The sequence below is a fragment of the Ursus maritimus genome, unplaced genomic scaffold, assembly GCF_017311325.1.
Source record: "Ursus maritimus isolate PB19 unplaced genomic scaffold, ASM1731132v1 scaffold_31, whole genome shotgun sequence".
In the NCBI taxonomy this organism is placed as follows: Eukaryota; Metazoa; Chordata; class Mammalia; order Carnivora; family Ursidae; genus Ursus; species Ursus maritimus.
In genome coordinates, this window is record NW_024425675.1 from 10,662,408 (window position 1) to 10,685,018 (window position 22,611).

Sequence of the window (22,611 nt, forward strand, 5' to 3'; positions counted from 1 at the left end):
TTCTCCAGATTTTCCTTTTAAATTATTCAACCTCTTGTTTGCCCTAACTATTCTTGCTGCCACAGCCACTGCAATGGAAAACAATTAAAACTGGCTTTTAACAAATACCCTGAGGCTAGAATTGTTGGTGCGAAGTGAGTTCTGAGTCAAGTGAAAGATTAAGTCCTGAGAATGGGGCTTTTCCAGGGAGCTGCCAGCAAGGTCAAATAGCAATAATTTTCTGGAGGTTGGACTTCTGGGGGCTTTCCCAGCCTGTTCTTCCCCGTCCAGAGGCTGCTAGGATGATGCTTGGTGTACACTATGATTGTAAGACAGTTTGTTTTCAAGGCTACTGCAGTGCTAGGGAGAGAGGGATGGAAATAAGGCAAGTTCAAACGCCACAAAGCTTACTGTTTTTACAGAGATTTAGCAGTTTTTCTTTTTCTTTTAAGATTTATTATTTGGGGAGGCGCCTGGGTGGCATAGCGGTTAAGCGTCTGCCTTCGGCTCAGGGCGTGATCCCAGCGTTATGGGATCGAGCCCCACATCAGGCTCCTCCGATATGAGCCTGCTTCTTCCTCTCCCACTCCCCCTGCTTGTGTTCCCTCTCTCGCTGGCTGTCTCTATCTCTGTCAAATAAATAAATAAATCTTTAAAAAAAAAAGATTTATTATTTGGGGTGCTCGGGTGGCCCAGTCGGTTAAGCGTCTGCCTTCAGCTCAGGTCACGATCCCAGGGTCCTGGGATCAAGCCCCATATCAAGCCCCACATTGGGCTCCCTGCTCATCGGGAAGTGTGCTTGTCTCCCTCTCCCTCTGCCGCTCCCCCTGCTTGTGCTCTCTCCCTCAAATAAATAGTAAATATATATTTTTAAGATTTTATTTATTCATTTGAGAAAGAGAGAGAATTTCGAGCCTGCTCCCACTGAGCCCAAGCCAGGAGCCTGACTCAGGGTTCAAGATCATGTCCTGAGTGGAAATCAAGAATCCGAGGCTTAACCGACTGAGCCATCCAAGAGCCCTCAGCTTTTTTCTTGAATCAATGTTCCTTTATTTCCATAGTTAATTTTTTTTAAAGATTTCATTTATTTATTTCAGAGAGAGGGAGAGAGCAGGAGAGTGCAGAAGGGTAGGGGAGGGAGGGAAGGGAGGGGCAGAGGGAGAGGCAGACTCCCCACTGAGCACAGAGCCCCACAGGGGGCTCAATCCTAGGACCCTGAGATCATGACCTCAGCCAGAGTCACACACTTTTTTTTAAAATTTTTTTAAAAGATTTTTTATTTATTAATTTGACAGAGAGAGACAGCCAGCGAGAGAGGGAACACAGGCAGGGGGAGTGGGAGAGGAAGAAGCAGGCTCCCAGCGGAGGAGCCTGATGTGGGGCTCGATCCCATAATGCTGGGATCAGCCCTGAGCCGAAGGCAGACACTTAACGACTGTGCCACCCAGGCGCCCCCACAGTTAATTTTTCATGGTTATGGTTAATTTCCAGAGTTTGCTTGATTGCCAGAGTTTGGAGAACAGTGACTTCGGCAATTTTTGCCAATGTTCTCATTGCTTTTATGCAGGAGCAGGTTAAGATGACCCCTATTCCGCTGTTCTGGACGTGCCTCTCTTCATTCGTTTTGAATATAACCTTGACCATCCACCAGCTGTGAGACTCTGGGGAAGTTATAGAAACCTTGCTAATTCTTATGTTTTGAAAATAATAAATGAAATGAACCATAAACTACTTAGCACACCACCAGTTAAAAGTGAGTGTTCGAGAGAGGATTCTGTGAAGATGGCAGAGCAGGAAGCACCAAGAATCGGCCTACCCTTCCAAACAAGTATTGCGCTGGCACAGTCTGCCTGATGTAACTACTCTGGAGTCTACCCACAGTTTGCAACTTCCTGAAAAAAATGAAGGAAAATCGCAGTTACTTTTGGTCATTTTCGGCACTTAGCACATTAGCTGCTACCCTTCCCCCACCCCCTGCCACACCGCAGGCAGGTGTGTAGATATTCCTGGAGCAGCTTGCATACAGCTTGTGGGCGCCAGAGTGCGCAAAAAGGACCCTCTCCCCCAAATATCAGGGATCGGGGATCTGATCACTGATTACTGCACCTGATCAATGAAGTGTTGCCAGAAAAGCAAGCAGCCATTGTTGGCACCTCTCTCCAGGGTTGCAAGCCCCTCCCCTCTCACTGAAGTGACTTACAGGGAATTTAAAGAACCCCTCCACGCCCCTTCATTTTTAGTTTTTTTCCCCCTTTCCAGAGCCAGATATTAAAGATTACGACATTGACAAGCAGAGAAAGACAATTATCATACGGTTTCACTCATTTATGTAACATAAGAAATAGAAGGAAGATCGGTGGGAGAAGGAAGGGAAGAATGAAGGGGGAGTGGTAAACAGAAGGGGGAATGAACCATGAGAGACTATGGACTCTGGGAAATAAACTGAGGGCTTGGGGGGGGGGATAGGCCGGTGATGGGTATTAAGGAGGGCACATATTGCATGGTGCACTGGGTGTTATACGCAAATAATGAATCATGCAACACTACATCAAAAACTAAGGATGTACTGTATGGTGACTAACATAACTTAATAAAAAATTATTATAAAAAAAATGAATGCCTACTACCTACCAAGAACATGCCAAGTTCTTTCTTCCTTCTTTATCTCTTATCTTTTACCAATCCTGTAAGAACGGTATTGTTATCTTCATTTTACATAAGAAAAGAAAAAACACATTTCAAGGAAGAAAATAAATAAATAAATAAATAAATAAATAAATAAAGATTACAACATTGAAAAGCAACTGCAGGGGCACCTGGGTTGGCTCAGTTGGTTGAGAGTCTGCCTTCCACTCGGGTCATGGTCCCGGGGTGCTGGGATTGAGCCCCATGTCAGGCTCCCTGCTGAGCTTCTCCTCTCTCGCCTGCTCATGCTCTATCTCTCGGGCGCTCTCTCTCTCTCTTTCAAATAAATAAATAAAATCTTAAAAAAAAAAATGCTCAAAGAACTAAGGAAGGATGTGGAGAAAGTCAAGAAAGTATTGTGGGAACAAAATGAAAATATCAACAAATAGAAAATCTAAAGAAACCAAAAAACAGCTGATTTGCGTTTGCCTATTGATTAGCGATGTTGAGGATCATTTAATGTGCTTACTGGCCTTTTGCATATCTTTTTTACAGAAATGTCTATTCAAGATCTTTGCCCATATTAAAATCTGATTGTTTTTCTTTGTTGAGTTGTGGGAACTAGTATTTTAAGAGGAGGCATTTCAAATCAAGGGGAAAAGATGGATTGTTCAATAAGCATTGGAGGGCAATTGGGTAAAATTCTATAAAAAAATTGCAAAATTGTCACATTTTTCATGTTTGCTTTTTAAAGGGAAATAAAATGTTTGGATAAAAATGTGGACCTTTTATGCACCACAACCAGTCTCTCCACCCACGAAGTAACCACTAGCATGAATTTATTGTTTCTCTTTTTATTGAAAAATAACTTTATGTACTAAGTTGGTATAAACAATTTATAATTCTGTTTTATGCATTTTATATATTCTAAAAATTTATTTTTTCACTTAACATTATATTCTCAAGATTCATACAGTTCTAGTATAGTTTATTCCTTTTTATTGCTATATAGTATTTTGTTGTTCCAGCATTCCATATTTCATTAGGTATTCTCTATTTGAAGGTATTTTGGTTTTTTCAAACTGCTTAATACTACAAACAGCTCTCTAATGAATATCCTTATATCTGTCTCCATGCGCACATGGGTGAAAGTTTTCTAGAATTTATGCTAGAAAAGGAAATTGCTCCATTATTAGGTATGTGTATTTTCATTTTCAGTAGAAAATACCAAATTGAGGACGCCTGAGTGGCTCAGTAGGTTGAGCATCTGCCTTTGGCTGGGGTCATGATCTCAGGGTCCTGGGATCGAGTTCGTAGTCAGGCTCCCTGCTCTGCAGGAGTCTGCTTGTCCCTCTCCTCCCCACTCATGCTCGCTCTCACTATCTCTGTCTGTCTCACTCTCTCTAATAAATAAAATCTTAAAAGAAAAGAAAACACCAGGGGTGCCTGGGTGGCTCAGCCATTAAGCATCTGCCTTCTGCTCAAGTCATGATCCCAGGGTCCTGGGATTGGGTCCTGCATCGGGCTCCCTGCTCAGCGGGAAGCCTGCTTCTCCCTCTCACACTCCCCTTGCTTGTGTTCCCTCTCTCACAGTCTCTCTCTGTCAAATAAAATCGAAAGAAAGAAAGAAAGAAAGAAAGAAAGAAAGAAAGAAAGAAAGAAAGAAAGGCACCAAATTGATCTCCAGTAGGTTGTATCAATTTACATTCTCATTAGGAGCATATAAGAGCTGGGCACCTGGGTGGCTCAGTCACTTAAGCGTCTTCCTTTGGCTCAGGTCACAATCCCAGGGTCCTGGGATCAAACCTTGCATCGGGCTCCCTGCTCTGTGGGGAGCCTGCTTCTCTCTCTCCCTCTGCCTCCCGCTCCCCCTGCTTGTGCTGTCTTTGTCAAAATGAATAAATAAAATCTTTTTAAAAAAGTTTAAGAGTGTATGAGAGTTCCATACGTTCAAATTCTCACCAGCATCATATTGTCAGACATAAGATCATTAGCAGGACCGAGGAATAAAAAGTGGTATTTAATTGTTGTTTTAATTTGCATTTCCCTGATTATTATAGAGTTTATCTTCCCATTTGTGTTTTTGGCCATTTATTTTTCCTCGTCTGCTATGTGCCAGTCTTTTCCCTGACCCATTTTTCTGTTGAGTTTTTTGTCCTTTGGTTTTAATTAACTGCAAGAATTCTTCATTCTGTACAAAAGGTTTTTTTTGTCTCTTACAGATTGTTGCAGTTAGAAATTCTGTTTTGCTTCAGGCAATAAAACCCTACAGAAGGATGTTTATATTTTTCTTGGATCAGGAGATTTTGCACAGACCATGCTAGACTGGTGCAGGTGTTCATGATGCCACCAAGAACCCAGGCTCCTCCTCTCTTTTAGTTTTCACCAACTTGGTACCTGGTTTTCATCATTATGGGACAAGATAGCTGCTATACTTCCATCTATTTCAACATTTCAAGAATAAGAAGGATAAAGGTAAAAGGGAAAGGCTAAAAAGGGCAAAGGCATGCTCCAGCTAAATCTTTACTCATTAAAAACCTTCGCAGAAGCACTATAGAGCAATGTTTACTACGTACATAAACCAGAACAGTGACACATGGCTACCTTTAGCTGTAGGAGAGCTTAGAACACTGAATTTTGGGCTTTTCATAATCTCCTCAGAGACAAGGGAGAAGGGAGATGGATTTGGAGACTGTATCATTCAACACATGTTGAAAGTGTTCTTTCCAAATCTGTAACATATTTTAATTTTATATATGTATCTTCTTTTACACCAAAGTTTTCGATCTGCATGTAGTCAAATGTATTGTTATGTATTGAATGTTTATGTCTACCCTAACTTCATATCCTGAAACTCTTTTCCCCAATGTTATACTATTTGGAGGTGAGAACTTTGGGTAGGTAATTAGGCTTAGATTAGGTCATGAAGCTGGGACTTTTAATAAGATTAGTGTCCTGATAAGAAGATAAAGAGAAAGAGATCTCTCTCTCGAGGAGCATGTATCACATCTAGGAAAAGAAATGTGAGGATACAGCAAAAAGACAGCCAGCTGCAAGCCAGGTAGGGGGCCCTCACCAAGAATCACACTCTGCTGGACTGTTGATCTTGGACTTCCCAGACTTCAGAATTATGAGAAATAAATAACTGTCCACCTAGTTTATAGCATTTAGTTAATGCAGCCTAAGCTAAGAGATGTACCCATATTTTCTTTTTGCAATTCTATTTTTGAGGCTTAAGTAATCCTTTCCTTAACACTTAATCATAAACAAGATCATTGTGCTACACAACTTCAGGGGGCACTAATTAATACAGATTACAACGTGAATGGTGCCCCCTGGAGTTGTGTAATGCAGCAGCTCTATTTTTCTTCTAATGACTAAAGATGTACTTTACACATTAGATCCTTAATCTGTGTGGAATTTATTATGTGTCTATCTGAGGTAAGGATCTTATTATCTTTGCTTTCTTCTCTTCTTTTTTTTTAAAGATTTTATTTATTTGACAGAGACAGCCAGTGAGAGAGGGAACACAAGCAGGGGGAGTGGGAGAGGAAGAAGCAGGCTCCCAGCAGAAAAGCCTGATGTGGGGCTCGATCCCAGAACGCTGGGATCACACCCTGAGCTGAAGGCAGACGCTTAACGACTGCACCACCCAGGCGCCCCTTATCTTTACTTTCTATATAGAGTTCATTCCATTGCTATTTATGAAATAGTTCATATTTTCTCCAGTAATCTTTAATTCCTGTCTGAGCCCTCTCTTCCATCCCATTAAGCTAAATAGCTTTTCTTCAGTCAGTATCCCACACTTGTTAATTACTAATGATTCTTTTTTTTAATTTTTTTTTATTATATTATGTTAGTCACCATACAGTACATCCCTGGTTTCTGATGTAAAGTTCGATGATTCATTAGTTGCGTATAACATTTTACTAACAATTCTTAAGTATGCTACTACTTGGTGGGACCAATCTTTTGTGGTAGAGACTGCTATTTGTTCATCAAGTTTTCTTCTCTAGAAATTTAGCTAGACTAGAATTTTTCAGTCTTGCTTGTGGTTAAGTGGGACCCATGAAATGCTGGTGGAAAGCAGTCTTTGCCACTTCCAGACCTGGCTCCTAAAAATCTCTCTTGAGATTCTCCAGGCCATCCCTCTAACCTCTTCTTCTGCATGCAGTGGATTCTTGGAGGACTCTGAGGTCCTAAAGGATGATGGAGCCATAAGGCAGAGGATTCTGGATTCCTAGAAGACTCAGTGAAGTGAATCCAACCTCCCCCTTGCTCTTCTGCCACTATCATTGGACTGTAAGATGAATGAGAGAGAAACTTTGCGTGTTAAGCCTCTGAAATACTGCAGTTGTTGACTGTAGCAGTTAGCCCACCCTGACCAACATTCCATCACATTCTTTTGGGAATCATCTTGCCTGTTTTGGGCTTTTCTTTAGGTTTTTTTAAGAGTCAGTTTATAAAGTTTATGAAGTTTGTTTCAGAGTCCTACAGGGATTATAATTGGAATTGTATTTATGGATAACTTGGGAAGAATTTTCATCTTTATAATTTTGGATGTAACTATCATATGTCTATATATTCAGATTTTTTCATGTCCAGATAAATTTTATAGTTTTTCTCCATGAAGATATTGTACATCTTCTGTTTCTAGGACTTTGGAATTTATTGCTATTGTGAATATTATTTCTGTTATATTTTCTAATCTATTGCTGTTGTTTTAAAGGATCATTATTGATTGATTTTATGTTCAATGACCTTGCTGAACCCTAAGTTGTAACAATAGTAGCTTCCCTTAAATTTTCCATGTGGACAACTTATCATCCACAAATAACGAAATATTTACTTTTTCTTTCCTGATTCTTATATCTCATTCATTTTCTTTAATCTTGTTGCATTAGCCGAGACTGTCATATTGTCTAAGTTTGTAGTTTTGGGGTGCCTGGGTGGCACAGTTGGTTAAGCATCTGACTCTTAGTCATAAGCGTCCTATGTTAGATTTTTTAATGTTCATCTTTCTGTATATTTCTGGAATAAACTCTGGTCACTCTAAAAGTAAAAATTAGAATGGGGTGCGTGGATGGCTCCGTCACTTAAGTGTCTGCCTTCTGCTCAGGTCATGATCTCAGGGTTCTAGGATCAAACATCCCTATGTCAGGCTCCCTGCTCAGCGGGGCATCTGTATCTCCCTCTCCCTCTGCCCTGCACTCCTGCTCGCTCTCTCTCTTGCTCTCAAATAAATAAAGCAAAAAATAAAAGTAAAAATTAGAATAATTCTGGTCAATTTGTATTGGGTCATTATTCTTAGAGAAGCTACAACTATATCTCCCAGAATTCCCTTCTTTGTGTTGCTCTGAATTAGGATTGACCATAAGAATTTATGTGAGATTTGATAGGTAGGAGTGAAGGATCTCTGGAGGGTACCAGGCATGGAGTAGAACCTTGACCTACTTTCCTGAGTCTTAGGTCAGGCATGAGTTCGGCTGCATGAAGACTGGTACCATTTTATTCTGAAGGCCATCAATGTTATTGACTTTAGAGGCAGTGAGAGAGAACATAGAATTCAGTTTGTCCTCATTGGTTCCAGTTTGTCCTTAGGGGTTTCAGTTTTTCTTTGTTCTTCCCTACTTCATGTAAGTTCTTGACTACAAGACACACTGACCTATAGCAATTTTAAGCTCCCCTCCAGACACAGATACAATAGCTTTCCATAGACTCTTCAGTAGCTCCCACAATTATACAGTCTAATTAATGTAATATAGTGTAATTAATGTCTGATACCATATCAATCATAATAGTTGTGCTTTCCTGAACAAATTGTAGTTCATACAAAAATATACTGTCTTTATGGATTTATAAACGGAGTACAAACTCCTTTGCATGGCATATATATGACCTTCAAGTGAGCCTCAGCCAGTTTTTCATCCAGTACCTTGTCCCACCTTCCCTCATATGTACAGTCCCATTACATGAACAAACTTGCTGCTTATCACATATGGTGTGTTTTAGCTTTTTTACCTTTCCCTAGAATGGTTCTCTCTCACCTTCTCTCCTTGCAAATGCCATCTCATCCCAGAAGAACCAGCTCAAATGTTGCTTTCTCTGATCTTCCTCCTTTTGTCACATAGATTTAATACTCTCTTATGTTCCCATAGCATGTACATATTTTAAAAAATATTTTTTAAAGTTTGTTTGTAAGTAGGTTCCATGCCCAATGTGGGGCTTGAACTGATGACCCTGAGATCAAGAGTCACACGCTCTTCTGACTGAACCAGCCAGGTACCCCTTACAGATTTTATTTTTTTTCTTATTTACTTTTTCTTTTTTAAAGATTTTATTTATGTATTTGACAGAGAGAGAGAGACAGCCAGTGAGAGAGGGAACACAAGCAGGGGAAGTGGGAGAGGAAGCAGGCTCCCAGCAGAAGAGCCTGAAATGGGGCTCAATCACAGGACCCTGGGATCACGCCCTGAGCCAAATGCAGATGCTTAACTGAGCCACCCAGGTGCCCCTAATTATTTATTTTAATTTTTTAAAAAATGCTTATATATTTAAGATTTTATTTATTTATCTGACAGAGAGAGAGAGAGCACAAGCAAGAGGAGCAGCAGGCAGAGGGAGAAGTAGACTCCCTGTGGAGTGGGGAGCCTGATGTGGGGCTCGAGCCCAGGACCCTGGGATCATGACCTGAGCCGAAGGCAGCTACTTATTTATTTTTAAATATTTAGGATTTCTTTAAGGTGGTGATAGATTATGAGGGTTAAGCGCATGCACTTTTTTTTTTTTAAGATTTTTTATTTATCTGAGAGAGTACGAAGGGGGGCTGGGGCAGAGGGAGACAGAGAGAGAGACAAGCTGACTCCCTGCCGAGCAAGGGCTTGATCCCAGAACGCTGGGATCATGACCTGAACCGAAGGCAGACACTTAACTGACTGAGCCACCCAGGCACCCCACGGACTCTTTTTTTTTTTTTTTTTTAAGATTTATTTATTTGCGGGGAAGAGAGAGAGAGACAGAGAGAGAAAGAGAAAGTGAGAATCTCCAGCTGACTCCCTGTTGAATGAGGAGCCTGATCCAGGGCTCAATCCCACAACCCTGAGATAATGGACTGGAGCTGAAATCAAGAGTCGGACACTCAACCGACTGAGCTACCCAAGTACTCCTTAAAGATTTTATTTTAACTAATCTCTACATCCAACATGGTGCTTGAACTTCCAACCCTGAGATCAAGAGTCACATGTTCTACCAACTGAGTCACTCAGGTGCCCCTACAGGTACAATTTTTTAAATTTCAATTTTAAATGGAGTATAACATACACAAAGAAAAATAAATCTTTTTTAGAGAGTGAAAGAAGAAATTTTCTCTTTTTCGTTTCTTAATTTTTTAAAAAGATTTTATTTATTCATTTAACAGAGACAGAGAGCATGTGCACAAGCAGGGGGGAGGGGCAGAGGGAGAGGGAGAAGCAGACTCCCCACTGAACAGGGAGCCTGACATGGGGCCCAATCCTGGGACCCTAGGATCATGACCTGAGCCGAAGGTAGACACCTAACCGACTGAGCCACCCAGGCACCCCTCTTTTTTTTTTTAGTATAGTTGACACACAATGTTACATTAGTTTCAGGTGTACAACTTAGTGATGCGACCAATTTGTACATTATGCTATGTTCACCACAAGTGTAGCTACCATCTGTCCAGTTATATCACTGTTATGGTATCATGGACTATATTCCTTATGCTGTGCCTTTCATTCCCGTGCCTTATTTATCCCATAACTGGAAGCCTGTATTTCCATCTTCCCTTCACCCATCCTGCTCAACCCGCCACTCCTTTCTCCTCTGGTAACCGTCAGTTTGTTCTCTGTATTTATAGGTCTGATTCTGCCTTTTATTTATTTGTTTGTTGGTTTTTTTTAAGATTCAAATAAATCTTAATTATACATTTCAATAGTTTCACAAATTGAACATACTCATGTAATAAACACCTAATTCAAGAAATTGTCTGTTACTAGAACCCCAAGTTTCCCTCATCCCCTTTCTAGACACTATACCTCCAGCTTGAATTTAAACATTTGCTTTTGCCTGTTTTTGGACTTTATATAAAGGGCATCACACATTATGTTCTTTTTTGAATTTAGATGCTTCTTCCTCAACATTAAGTCTATGAGCTATATGCATGTTGAATAGGTGTAGTTCATTTGTTCTCATTGCCCTTCAGTAGTCCATATGTGTCTATTCTACTGTTGATGGTCACTGAGTTGTTTCCAGATTTGGGCCTTTACCAAATAGTACTGTTACCAACATTTCTGTACTTGTTTTGGTGTACATAATATAGCTCTTTTTATATCCTTCAATTTTAACACTTGTGCATTGTGTTGTGGTTATTATATTACATGGCTATTTACCACCCTAGACTGAGTTCCCTGACCGGCTTTGTAACCTTAGTGTTAATTATGTCCCATGGGACATAGTAGGAGTTTAAAAATGCTTGTAAAGGAAAGAGCATCTAAAAGAAGAATTTTTCGGTTATTTTAAAATTTGCTCCTTTACGTTTATTTAAACGCATAAAGATACCATTTTACCTTTTTTATGGTCATACGTAAGAAGTGGGCCCATTCGTAATTAAAATATCTCTAGAAGAACACAATCAAGAATGCTTCACTTGGAGCGCCTGGGTGGCTCGGTTGGTTAAGCGTCTGCCTTTTAGGGCACGGGGCTCCCTGCTCAGTGGGTAGTCTGCTTCTCCCTCTCCCTCTGCCTGCTGCTCCCTCCTGGTTGTGCTCTCTCTTTTTCTGTCAAATAAATAAAATCTTTAAAAATAAAAAAGAATGCTTCACTTATTATGGTGATGATTTAGTAATATGTACAAACAGACAATCATTATTTTGTCACCTGAAACTAACATAATGTTGTATGTCAATTAAATCTCAAAAAATGCTTCAGATCAGGCACTGTTCTGAAGGTACTGAAAGATATACATATATATATATACATATATATATATTTTTTTAAGATTTTATTTATTTATTGGACAGAGAGAGACACACAGAGAGAGGGAACACCAGCAGGGGGAGTGGGAGAGGGAGAAGCAGGCTTCCCACTGGACAGGGAGCCTGATGCGGGCTCGATCCCATGGCCCTGGGATCATGACCTGAGCCCAAGGCAGTCGCTTATTGACTGAGCCACCCAGGCGCCCTGGTATCGAAAGATATTAACCAGTGTTCCATGAGATATATTTTAGGTAGAATTATAGGTTGTTCACATAAATGGAAGGCAGCTTAGGAACTGAGTCAGTCCATCATATTCATCATTGTGTTTCAGTAGGAGTTACCACATACAAACCAGCACAGCTACATGAAACAGCTACTTTTAAAATAACTTTACCTGAATAATCTCAATTTCCTTTCTCCTTATGCTATTCTCCTTGATTGGAAATCTATACTACACTACTTGCAAATGGAAATTCCACAAAAATCACTGACAGAAAATTCCCATTCATCTGTACCTAAAGACCAACATACATTTGCTTATTACATAAACTTCATGAAAAGTTGTCAAAATGAAGACTTAGAAATAAACACCCAAGCCCTTTTATAAGTATCCATGACTGAATAGCTTGGAACCGAAATGAATATAATTAAAAAAAGAACAAAGAGGTGAGGAAGCAGCAGATATTAAAACACATAAATTAAAAAAAAACCACATAAATTCTTCCTAGTTTGAGTCTATTACAAAAACTGTTAATTTCTTACACTTTGGCGTCCTGGAAAAAGTCCAAGATCTAAAGCAAGAGTTTTTTGGACTGACTCCTGGCTCTGCTACTTACTAAACTGTGGGACCTTGGGCCAATCAGTTACCGTGAGCCTCCATTTCCTCATTCGTAAACACTCTATAGCGGTCTTGGAACGTGTGTATTCTCTTGGCAAATACCTGGCACTCAGCAAAGCGGTAGTCTTTATTACCTAAACGGCGCTTGCCTTCATATACTTGCCCTCAAAGTTAGTAAGCAACCAGGAGCAAAAAACTACATCCCAGTTCCCCGATTCACACCAGGTCACATCAGGATACCTCCGAAGATATCACAGAGGGTTTCTTTTGCTGGAAGCGGATGTGTGCGACGCAGCGAGAAGGAGGGATTTCCGCCGCAACAGCTTGAGCGTCTGCGGTACGGAGAAGCCCAACCGGAAAAAGGTGGGAAGAACGCTGGCCGCCGAGGGAGGTATCCGGAAGCGCCGGAGGGGGTGGGGTGGGGGGGACTACATTTCCCACAAGTCCACGGGGCAGGGCGAGGGGCGGGCGTCGGGGACAATACCGGACGGGCCTTGCCCGGCAATGTCAAGGTAAATGCCGGCAGTGAGGCTCCGAGGGAAGAGTAACTTACAGTCTGCGCTTAGATTTCTGCTAGTAACCCTCCTAACCAACCCCGAACTGACAAAGAGGCCCTGGGAGTTCGGGGATTTCTGGGCCGCAAGACTCCGTCCCTAAAACCCGTATCAGTCCCTCCACGGTGGGCCTGGGGGCTCTTCCAGGTGCCTGAGGTCTCGGGGCGTTAAACTAGAAAGGTGAAGGCCCAAGGTACACCTTTCTAGGGTTGACAATCCGTACTGGGTCCTCACTGTTCCCTCCCCGAGCCCCGTGGCCTATTAAATCGGGCTGAAGCTAGTGGTGGTGCTGGGGAAAGTGCCCTCGTTCCTCCTTCCTCCCCCGGCACGGTCTACGGGCTGGCAACCTTCCCACACACCTTTGGTTACTCTAGGACGTTCTTGGCTCGAGGCGGTTAAAACTGCCAAAGAATAGCGGCCCAAACACTGCTGAACACTGTGTTCCAGCATCTCAGATTCTTTCATCTACTCTTTAGGGTGCCAGAACTCGAATGGCAGAACATAAGTTTCGCACCGAGCCTATCCGGATCTAAAGCCCTTTGCTTATATCCCATCACATTCCTCAAACCCTAACCTAAGAGGGCAGGGGCATTTTTTTTTTGCCCGATGCTCCATCCTTTGGGCCCTGGCGCAGGATCCAACCCCGCGTCCCCTGCGCGCTTCCCACTGTCAGGCTGCACTGGGATGGACGCCGCGGTCCGGTCTGTTCAAAAAGCTAAATGCGATCCATCTTCTCTGCCTTGCCTTCTTCTCTGGCCCTACCCAGGCGATCCACAGCAGCGCGCGTCGTCGCCTCGGACGCGGGGCGGGTGGGTGGAGTCGGCTGAGCGGCCGCGGCGGCGGCTGCAGCTAGTGGGTCCTTTAGTGGCTCTGGGGCGGGGCTGTGGGTACCCCGCCGGGATGGGGAGTGTGGCTGCTCCGCCAGGGTCTTGCGGGTGGGAGAGCGGCTCCGCGACCACGGGTGGCCGGAGCCCCTCCGTGTTGTGCTAGAGATGCTCTTCCTCTCGGTGAGTTGTTTTTCAGTCTCGGCGGGCCGGCTTCTCGGCCTAGGTCACGCCCCGGGGAGGAGGAAAGAGCTGGGCCACCTCGGTCTGGGTGGCCTGGATAGGGCAGGGTAACGGGGCAATGATCAGCTGCGTGGGCCTCCTCCCTTTGGATATGTTGATCCGCGGCTGCGCTCCATGTTCCAGTTTCATGCAGGCTCCTGGGAAAGCTGGTGCTGCTGCTGCCTGATTCCAGCCGACAGACCTTGGGACCGGGACTGGGGCCGGCACTGGCGGCTGGAGATGGCTGACACGAGATCCGTGCACGAAACCAGGTTTGAGGCGGCGGTGAAGGTGATCCAGAGTTTGCCGAAAAATGGTAAGTGCGCTGGGCCCGCGCTGGAGAAGCCTCCTGCAGAGGCCGGAGGCCCCAGTTTCCGAACCTCGCCTCCTTTAATCTTCTTTCTGCTTCTAGTCTTGCTAATTTAACCTACTTCGTTTTTGCGTTTAAAAGGAATGTAATTGGAGGGAAGGTGAAGAGCGTTAATTAATGACCTGCTGATCTTTCAAGCACAAGACAAATATATTATCCAGATTTTGAGTAGTTTTCATTGCTGAAAACAAAAGTCTGTCACTTAATGACTGCGGATTTGGATATGTTAAAAAAAATAAAACTGGGTTGGGGATGCTTGGTGCCGCATACTCAAGAAGTGTACTATTAAGCCTTGCAAAAACTTTTGATGTGAAGGGAGGGAAAGGAAAGAATAGCTATATTCATTTGTAAAATGATTTATTTTAATAAATACACATATTTGTGACTTTTTTGTGTGTGCTATTCTCTTATTCTAGGGTTCCCTTTCTTATTCTTACATGGGGCCTTCCTTTCAGCTTAGGAGAAATATCATTCCAGTTCTTTTGTATTTAATGTGTCATTTCTCAGACAACTTTCAAAATTTTTCTCTTTTATCTTTGCCGTTCAGCAATTTGACTGTGATGTGTCCAGGTGTGGTTTTCTTCAAACTTATCCTATTTAGCTTACAGAGCTTTTCAAATTTGTAATTTTATGTGTTTGACCAAAGTTGGGAAATTTAAAGCCGTTATTCAAATATTTTTTCCTGTGGAGAGGCTTGGCAAGGGGAACTTTCATGTTTTACTTCCTATCCTTCTTCATCATATGAATTATTTTTCACAATAAACTTGTATTTTTTAAATGATGTTTTTAAGCACTATTACTGTGCCAAGAGGGTAAAACTCACTGAATGCTCAATGAATACACTGTTATTGCAGTATTTAATATGGTCTCTATTTTAATTAATCATGAATTAACTTGGTAATGAATATTCAACACCGTTTAATAAAAATTAATTAATTGCAGATTCAAAAGATTTTAAAAATAAATATACACAAAAAAGTATTCCTTTGTAATCTCAAACGTCGAACTAGGGAAGGACATAGGAGGGGGTTGTTATTAAGAGTGAATGAAGAATATGTAAAGAAATAATACAGGAACTTACTTAGCTATTGGTTTTTTAAATGCCTGATTAAGAGAGTTTATAGAAAGGCATCATTCTAAGAGTTTTACGTAAGTTGTATCTTCATCCTTTCTCCTAAACCACACATTTTTATAATGTTTTGAAAATTGTTAAAGGTAGAACTTGGTGTCTCTAGTTTATTTTTTTGATATATATTATGTATTAAGAAACATATGTAAATATAATCTGTATATACATAGCATTTAAGAAGCTATTGCAAAGTTAAGATATCCTGCCAAATGGCACCTGTGTTGTACAGTATTCAGTATACTGTTATCCCCTGAAATTACATTGATTTTTTTTAATGATTTTTTATTATATTATGTTAGTCACCATACAGTACATCCCTGGTTTCCGATGTAAGGCTCGATGATTCATTAGTTGTGTGAAATTAAATTGATATTAATTGAAGCTGGAAGTCTTATTACAATGAATTATTAAATTTTTTATAATAATACTTTTTATTTGGTGTCTGCCCTGAACCGTTTGGCAATGAGTAAGTTCTTACAGTTTTTTTGTTCCTTGTTGCTTAATCTTTATTTAAGGTCTAAACTTATAATCAGTCCTATAGCATCTATGTTTGGTTTCTCCTTAGCTTTTAGAAATTTAAATTCTTTTTTTTATTATTATTTTTTAAAAAATTTTTAAAGGTTTTATGTATTTATTTGAAAGGGAGAATGAGCAAGAGAGAGAGACAGCACAAACCCCGCTGAAGGGGGCGTGGGAGCAGAGGGAGAGGGAAAAGAAGACTCCCTGCTGAGCAAGGGAGCCCATGGGGTGCTCAATCCCAGGACCCTGGGATCATGACCTCAGCCAAAGGCAGGTGCTGTTAAGCCACTCAGGAGCCCCTGAAATTTAAATTCTTAGATAACATTTTTAATACAAATATCAAACATATTATGTGTGAGCACCTTGAAGACAGCTTATACTTTATCTGGTATCTTACACACAGAATATATATAATATGTTATCAGTTTTTACTGTAATATATTCTAATGTATATGTCACTCACCTTAACAAATAAACTTTTAAATCTTACTTTGATTTACTGAAGATACTATGAGACGAGGCTATTGGTGTTTTAAATGTAGATTTGTTTTATTTAAGTAGGTAACCATTTAAAAATATTTTTTCAAATAAAACTTTATTTCAAAGCTTAAAAAAATACGTGACCATTTTAACTGTAATTTCCCCATTTTTTTACCTCTGTTATATAAAGAAGGACCATATTATTGAAATAATATATCTAATAGATACTCCTAAAAGAACATATGTTATATAGAGATAATTGTTATTGTGATTTTGGAATTATTCATTCTTGGCCAAACCTGAAATACCACCTCTCTGCCTGTCTATGTTGTAATTTTCACAACGTTTATAAACTACTTCTTTTTGATTACTACACGTTATCTGTTTATTATGCAATCTATAAAGTTTTTAAAATATCTTTTTACATTTTAATTTTAATTTATTTTTTAAAAGATTTTATTCATTTATTTGACAGAGTGAGAGAGCACAAGCAGGGGGAGCAGCAGGGGGGGGGAGATGCAGGGCTGGATCCCAGGACCCCGGGATCATGACCTGAGCCAAAGGCAGATGCCCAACCATCTGAGCCACCCAGGCGCCCCTTAATTTTTATTTTTATAATAATTTTGGTATAAAAGTAATATACAAACACACTGAATGTAAAAAAAATTTTAAAACACAAATAAGCAAAAAGGAAAATAAAAATAATCTTTATGCTTACTATTTTCAGAGTTATCTTCTTTAACATTGTGATGTGTTTCCTTCTATTCTGCTTTTTATGTATATACTTATTACTTTATATAATACTTATTTTGCAAAAATGGATTGTACTGGATATGCAATTTTTAAACTACTGTTTTTTTATCATTTTATAATAGATTGTGAAACTTTTCTCAAGCCATTGTTTATATTTTCATACCATACAATTTTTAAGGGCTGTAGTTATAAACTATCCTGTTGTATATATGTATCATAATTATTTAGGCAATTATTTATTATAAAACATTTGCATTCCAATTTTCCCTGTTATTAAGTATTGCAACTTATAGCATTCATGCATACAGTTTGAAATTTTTTACATAAAAAAGGTTATAGATACGCTAGAGACATATATGAAGACTGATTTTCACTGAAATTGATGTGTCCAAAATTACAGAGGTAGGAAATGAGAAATCTCTCTTTTTTTTTTTAAATTTTATTTATTTATTTGTCAGAATGAGAGAGAGAGCACAGTTAGGGGGAGCAGCAGGCAGAGGGAGAAGCAGACTCCCCACTGAGCAAGGAGCCCGATGCGGGGCTCCATCCCAGGACCCTGGGATCATGACCTGAGCTAAAGGCAGACACCTAACTGACTAAGCCACCCAGGCGGACCGAGAGGCGGCCCGAGAAATCTCTTTTATCTTGGATTAATTCTTTTTCTACCACAGCACGAACTGGTTGACTTTAGCCAAACTTCCTTTTTCATCAAGAAATTGAAATTTGGCTAAAAGGAGTTGAATTTCTTAATACTGAATTTTTTTTAAGTGTAGTGTACATTTAGCTTTTTCATTTATGCTAGTCAGTTTGGTTTGTCACAGTCTTTCAATAAAAAATACCTTATTGTAGTTGCCTAATGCAATTATTCTATATTTTTATATAGTGCTTTTTAAATGACATTTGACAGTTATTTTAGTTACACCTACAGCATATTTGTTCACTTACGCTTTTACTTACTGAACTATGTTAGGCATTGTTATTAAAGTATAAAAATCTCGAGAGATTTTTTTTGAATTGAAGGAGTATAGCAACTAACAGAGCCATAACATTTGTTTCTATAAGACAGAAAGAAATGATTATCTGAACTATTAATGAAATATTTAAAAATCACTATTAGTATAGCTAAGCTGATTTATAGCCTTAGATTATCGATTGTGTTCTCTAGGTGATCTGTATTTAATATGTTTCCAATAGGTTCATTTCAGCCAACAAATGAAATGATGCTCAAATTCTATAGCTTCTATAAGCAGGCAACTGAAGGACCCTGTAAACTTTCAAGGCCTGGATTCTGGGATCCTATTGGAAGATACAAATGGTAATTTCATATAGAGAGCTATGGAAGGAATTTTATTTTAGTGACATAATTATCATATGACATATTTTTGTGGTTATGTATTCTAAGCAGAAGTGTTCTAACGTGCTCGATCCAATTTTTATCCTCCATGTGCTTTTAACACAATTTCATACAAGTAGAAAAGTCTTGGGGAAGAGAGGAAAGCAATAAAACCGAAAGGTGTATCAAAGATAAAAAAAATCATTTTCAGTTAGTCTTTCCTTTGATGGGGTTTTTTCCATTTATTGTAAGAAGAGCAACTCCCAAAGTCAGTTAAACAAACAAACTCTCCTGCCTCTTGTACCTACCAAGAAAAATAATGACTTTACTTACGCAGTGACACTGTTTGCTTTGAGCCTTTAGATGATAAGTAACTAGGCGCATGACTAAGGGACTGCGGTGCTAACTTTTTATCTAGGCTGTCCCTCCTGTCCCACTGTACTCGAATAAAAATTTGATCTTTAATATACTTAAGAAAATCATAAAATAGCCAGAGATACCTCTGTAACATAGACTATATGTGATGAACAGAGTATTCTAATTGGTGAAGAATGTCTTAAGAGCCACACATTTTGATGGCTCAATTTCTTTTTTTTTTTTTTAATTCCATTTATTTGAAAGAGAGAGAGAGAGAGAGCAGGGTGAGGGGCAAGGGGAGAAGCAGACTCCCTGCTGAGCCCAGAGCCCGATGTGGGGCTCGATCCCAGGCCTCCGGGATCATGACCTGAGCTGAAGGCAGATGCCCAACCGACTGAGCCACACAGGCGCCCAATGGCCAGATTTCTTTACACTGAATTGGAAGTCCTTAAACTCCTTTGAGGATTTCTTAGTACTGTACTTTCCTCTAAGTTCTTTATGAATAGTCATAGATTATAGGTTAAATGTAATAGCAGTGTGTTATTTAACCTGTTTTAAGAAAATTGATTTACTTTATGGTTTTTCCTCAGAAGTGACCATTGGTGGATCTAAACTGCTTCTGGAAAAAATGTGTAAAAAGAAAGATTTTCATTTTAGGCAAAAATTTCAAAGGACTGTTCTCATTATCTAGGGGTTTAAAAATGTCCTATGCCTCACATTTCTGTTTTTTTAGACATAGGAAACCACTTTTATTTTTTGAGTGTGTAAGTTAGACTCTTGTTTAAATTCATGGAAACCTTTAACCAAAACTTCTGTTCATTTAAAATATGGCTGTGATAGTTCATTTCATGTAGAGTTCTTTTTTTTTTTTCCATTTTTTTTTTCATTTTTTTTTTCATGTAGAGTTCTAAAATGATCATTTCTGTTACTGTTCTTTACAATATAAAATTGTTGAAGAGTTCTTAGCAGGTATTTTTCAACAGTCTATAGTGTCTGCTCTATAGTGTATATAATATAGTCTCTGTAATCTATAGTCTATAATCTATAGATGGGCTATATATTTGCAAACTTTAAATACTATTTAATTTGACGGTTTATTTACTCTGATACTTTTCTTTAAGATGGTACATTTAAAGTGATCCTTTGAGAGTATAATATCTTTGTGTAGGCTTTAAGTAGAGAGCCTGTTTTAAATTAATGATCCTATAGCATTGACTACAAATTGTATTCTGAGCAATTGGAAAATGTGTTTTTTTGTTATTTGGATATTCTCATTTCTAGGGATGCTTGGAGTTCATTGGGTGATATGACCAAAGAGGAGGCCATGATTGCATATGTTGAAGAAATGAAAAAGGTAGGGGAAATAATTCACAGCAGAAAATGAAAATATTCATGGGGCACCTGGGTGGCTCAGTTGGTTTAGCGTCTGATTCTTGATCTCAGCTCAGGTCATGAATTAAAAAAAGGAAGGAAGGAAGGAAGGAAGGAAGGAAGGAAGGAAGGAAGGAGAAAGAAAGAAAGAAAGAAAGAAAGAAAGAAAGAAAAGAAAGAAGATGAAAATATTCAGAGCAGCTCTAATAATTTTGTTATCAAGCAAATTAGCTGCTTTGTTTTAAGGAACAAAGAGATCACAATATATTAGAATAGAAATTTTAAATTGTTGAATTTATTAGGGCTTTATCTGTCTCCTCATGTTCATCTTAAGGTAAGTGTTTTTTCCTTAAAATCACATTGGAGTGATGCAATGTGATTTTTTTTTTTTTCATTTTCTCTGTCTTTCTCCATAGTCAACTTCTTCAGAAAGTGTGGAAATAGGAATCTTTTGAAATATTGAATATTTCTCAGGAATCTGGGCAGTACCTGGGCTGTCTTGAAAGCATTTCTGCTTTGGAACTTTTTATTTAGGAGAAGTAGTTAACAACCCTGCCCATCAGTGTTCTCATCAGGTTTGACTCAAGAATTGAGATACTCCCATCACGGGACTTCTTAGTAACAAGCATTTTTCTCTGAATGCAGAGATCCTTCAGAAGCAGAATAAGATGCTTTTAATTTCTCTGATAATTAGTAAGGAGGGCATTCCTTACTAGCTAGCTCTTTTAAGTCTGTTCAAGGGATTGTTTTGAGGAGCAAATTTATGAGGAAATCTTGGATTTTAAAGATACTCTTACACCATTTCTATTTTGGAATTGGATCAGAAATTGTAAAGTTTAGGTCCATTTGATAATCTTAAATACATTTTCTGTGAACATAAAGAAAATCTGTAAAATGGAATAGTTCTTTTGCCAGATTGTTTGACAGTGTTAATTTCTAGAAGTAATTTCTGTTTGGTCGATTGAGGTTCATTTGTTTATTTTATTTTGTTTTCTTCTATACTGCTCAAAGTTGTGGCCTTTGTTAAATTTTTGCAGTTTTTATTTAGTGGACCTGGTTTATAACAGAAGGCAGAGTTTGGTCCTTTTGGCTGTTAACTGTATCAGTAGCACAACAACAAAGGAAACTTTTAAAAGCCAAGAGAGAAAATCTAAAGCCTTTTTGGTTTGGTAACTATTCCTTTTCTTTCTTTTAAATATCATTATAATTTTTAGGACACGCTTCTATCATGTAAAGTTGAATTGACACATTATGTAAAATTTACCCATTTCCCTATCCGATTTGATTAATTAATAACGTAGCCACAGTTTAAAGTGGGAGGGAGATGGATTTAAACTACACTGCTGCCTTTTAGCTGTCTTAAGATACTTCCACTGTGCCTGTAGATTTCTATAGCTACTTCTCTAGTTAAGAGAATATACCAACTATTTCCATTCAAACTTTTCAAATTTCATTTTTCATATGGTGAATACAATAAAATTTATAGTAAACTTCTAGAGATAAATCTAAGAATGTTAGGATACCCATAGATTGAAAAATTTGATTAGTTTTTAAAAGTATTTTCAGAGATTTGCTTTGTGGACATCAGCAGATAAAATTGTATGCTTTTAAATAATGATGTGGCAGGAGATGGGAGGGACTTGGCTGGCTCACTTGGTTGAGTATGCAACTCTCAATCTCAGGGTTGTGAGTTCGAGCCCCATGTTGGGTATAGAGATGACTTAAAAATATATATGTTTTAAATAATGGTATGGGGTTCTACATTATCCCAAAGATTTGATTACTGAATTTGGGACTTTTTAAAAAGATTTTATTTATTTATTTGAGAGAGAGAGAGACAGAGAGAGATGCAGAGGGAGAGGGAGAAGCAGGCTCTCCGCTGAGCAGGGAGCCTGATGCGGGGGTGGGGGGGTGGGGGTGCCTAGATCCCAGGACCCTGGGATCATGACCTGAGCTGAAGGCAGACGCTTAACCGGTTGAGCCACCCAGGCACCCTGGGACTTCTAATTGCAATAATTTACTAACTGAACCGGTTGTTAAATTATATTTGTAAATATAGTTCACTGTGCTATTGCTCTTTAGAATTACTCTTTTAGTATAAATCTCATTCTGCGCTTTTGCATTCACATGTTTAAGAACTTACCAATTTAATTTATATCTTATAATAGATAATGTCTTATGGAAAATTGCTTTTTGTAATTTATAAACTGCCCAGTGAAATATCACTGAAAAAGTTGCTGGAATAAAAAATTCTTTTAAAATAA

The 22,611-nt window shown here is 39.2% G+C and overlaps 1 protein-coding gene and 1 long non-coding RNA gene across 7 annotated transcripts in view; one reads left to right on the forward strand and one right to left on the reverse strand.

The window, feature by feature from the left end:
• Positions 1-1,406: 1,406 nt before the first annotated feature.
• On the reverse strand, positions 1,407-12,700 carry LOC103680137. Of its 2 annotated transcripts, none has more exons than XR_005838912.1 (3): positions 12,570-12,700; positions 2,611-2,663; positions 1,407-1,871 (listed from the first exon to the last, which is right to left on the reverse strand). It is a non-coding gene; the product is annotated as an uncharacterized LOC103680137 (long non-coding RNA). The 2 variants fall into 2 exon arrangements; XR_573058.2 differs by having other exon boundaries at positions 2,611-2,684; positions 12,570-12,650.
• Positions 12,701-12,877: 177 nt separating this feature from the next.
• The window catches only part of ACBD5 (acyl-CoA binding domain containing 5), a 40,586-nt gene continuing 30,852 nt past the window's right edge, over positions 12,878-22,611 (forward strand). Inside the window, exons 1-4 of one of the 5 annotated variants that reach the window (XM_008709666.2) lie at positions 12,878-12,947; positions 14,180-14,351; positions 18,481-18,601; positions 20,258-20,330. In XM_008709666.2, coding sequence (XP_008707888.1) covers positions 14,276-14,351; positions 18,481-18,601; positions 20,258-20,330 — 270 coding nt within the window. In that variant the 5' untranslated portion in view covers positions 12,878-12,947; positions 14,180-14,275. Of the gene's footprint in view, positions 12,948-13,739; positions 13,997-14,179; positions 14,352-18,480; positions 18,602-20,257; positions 20,331-22,611 lie in introns of those variants that run through there. The other 4 variants (XM_040645320.1, XM_008709665.2, XM_040645318.1 and 1 more) reach the window with 4 other exon arrangements.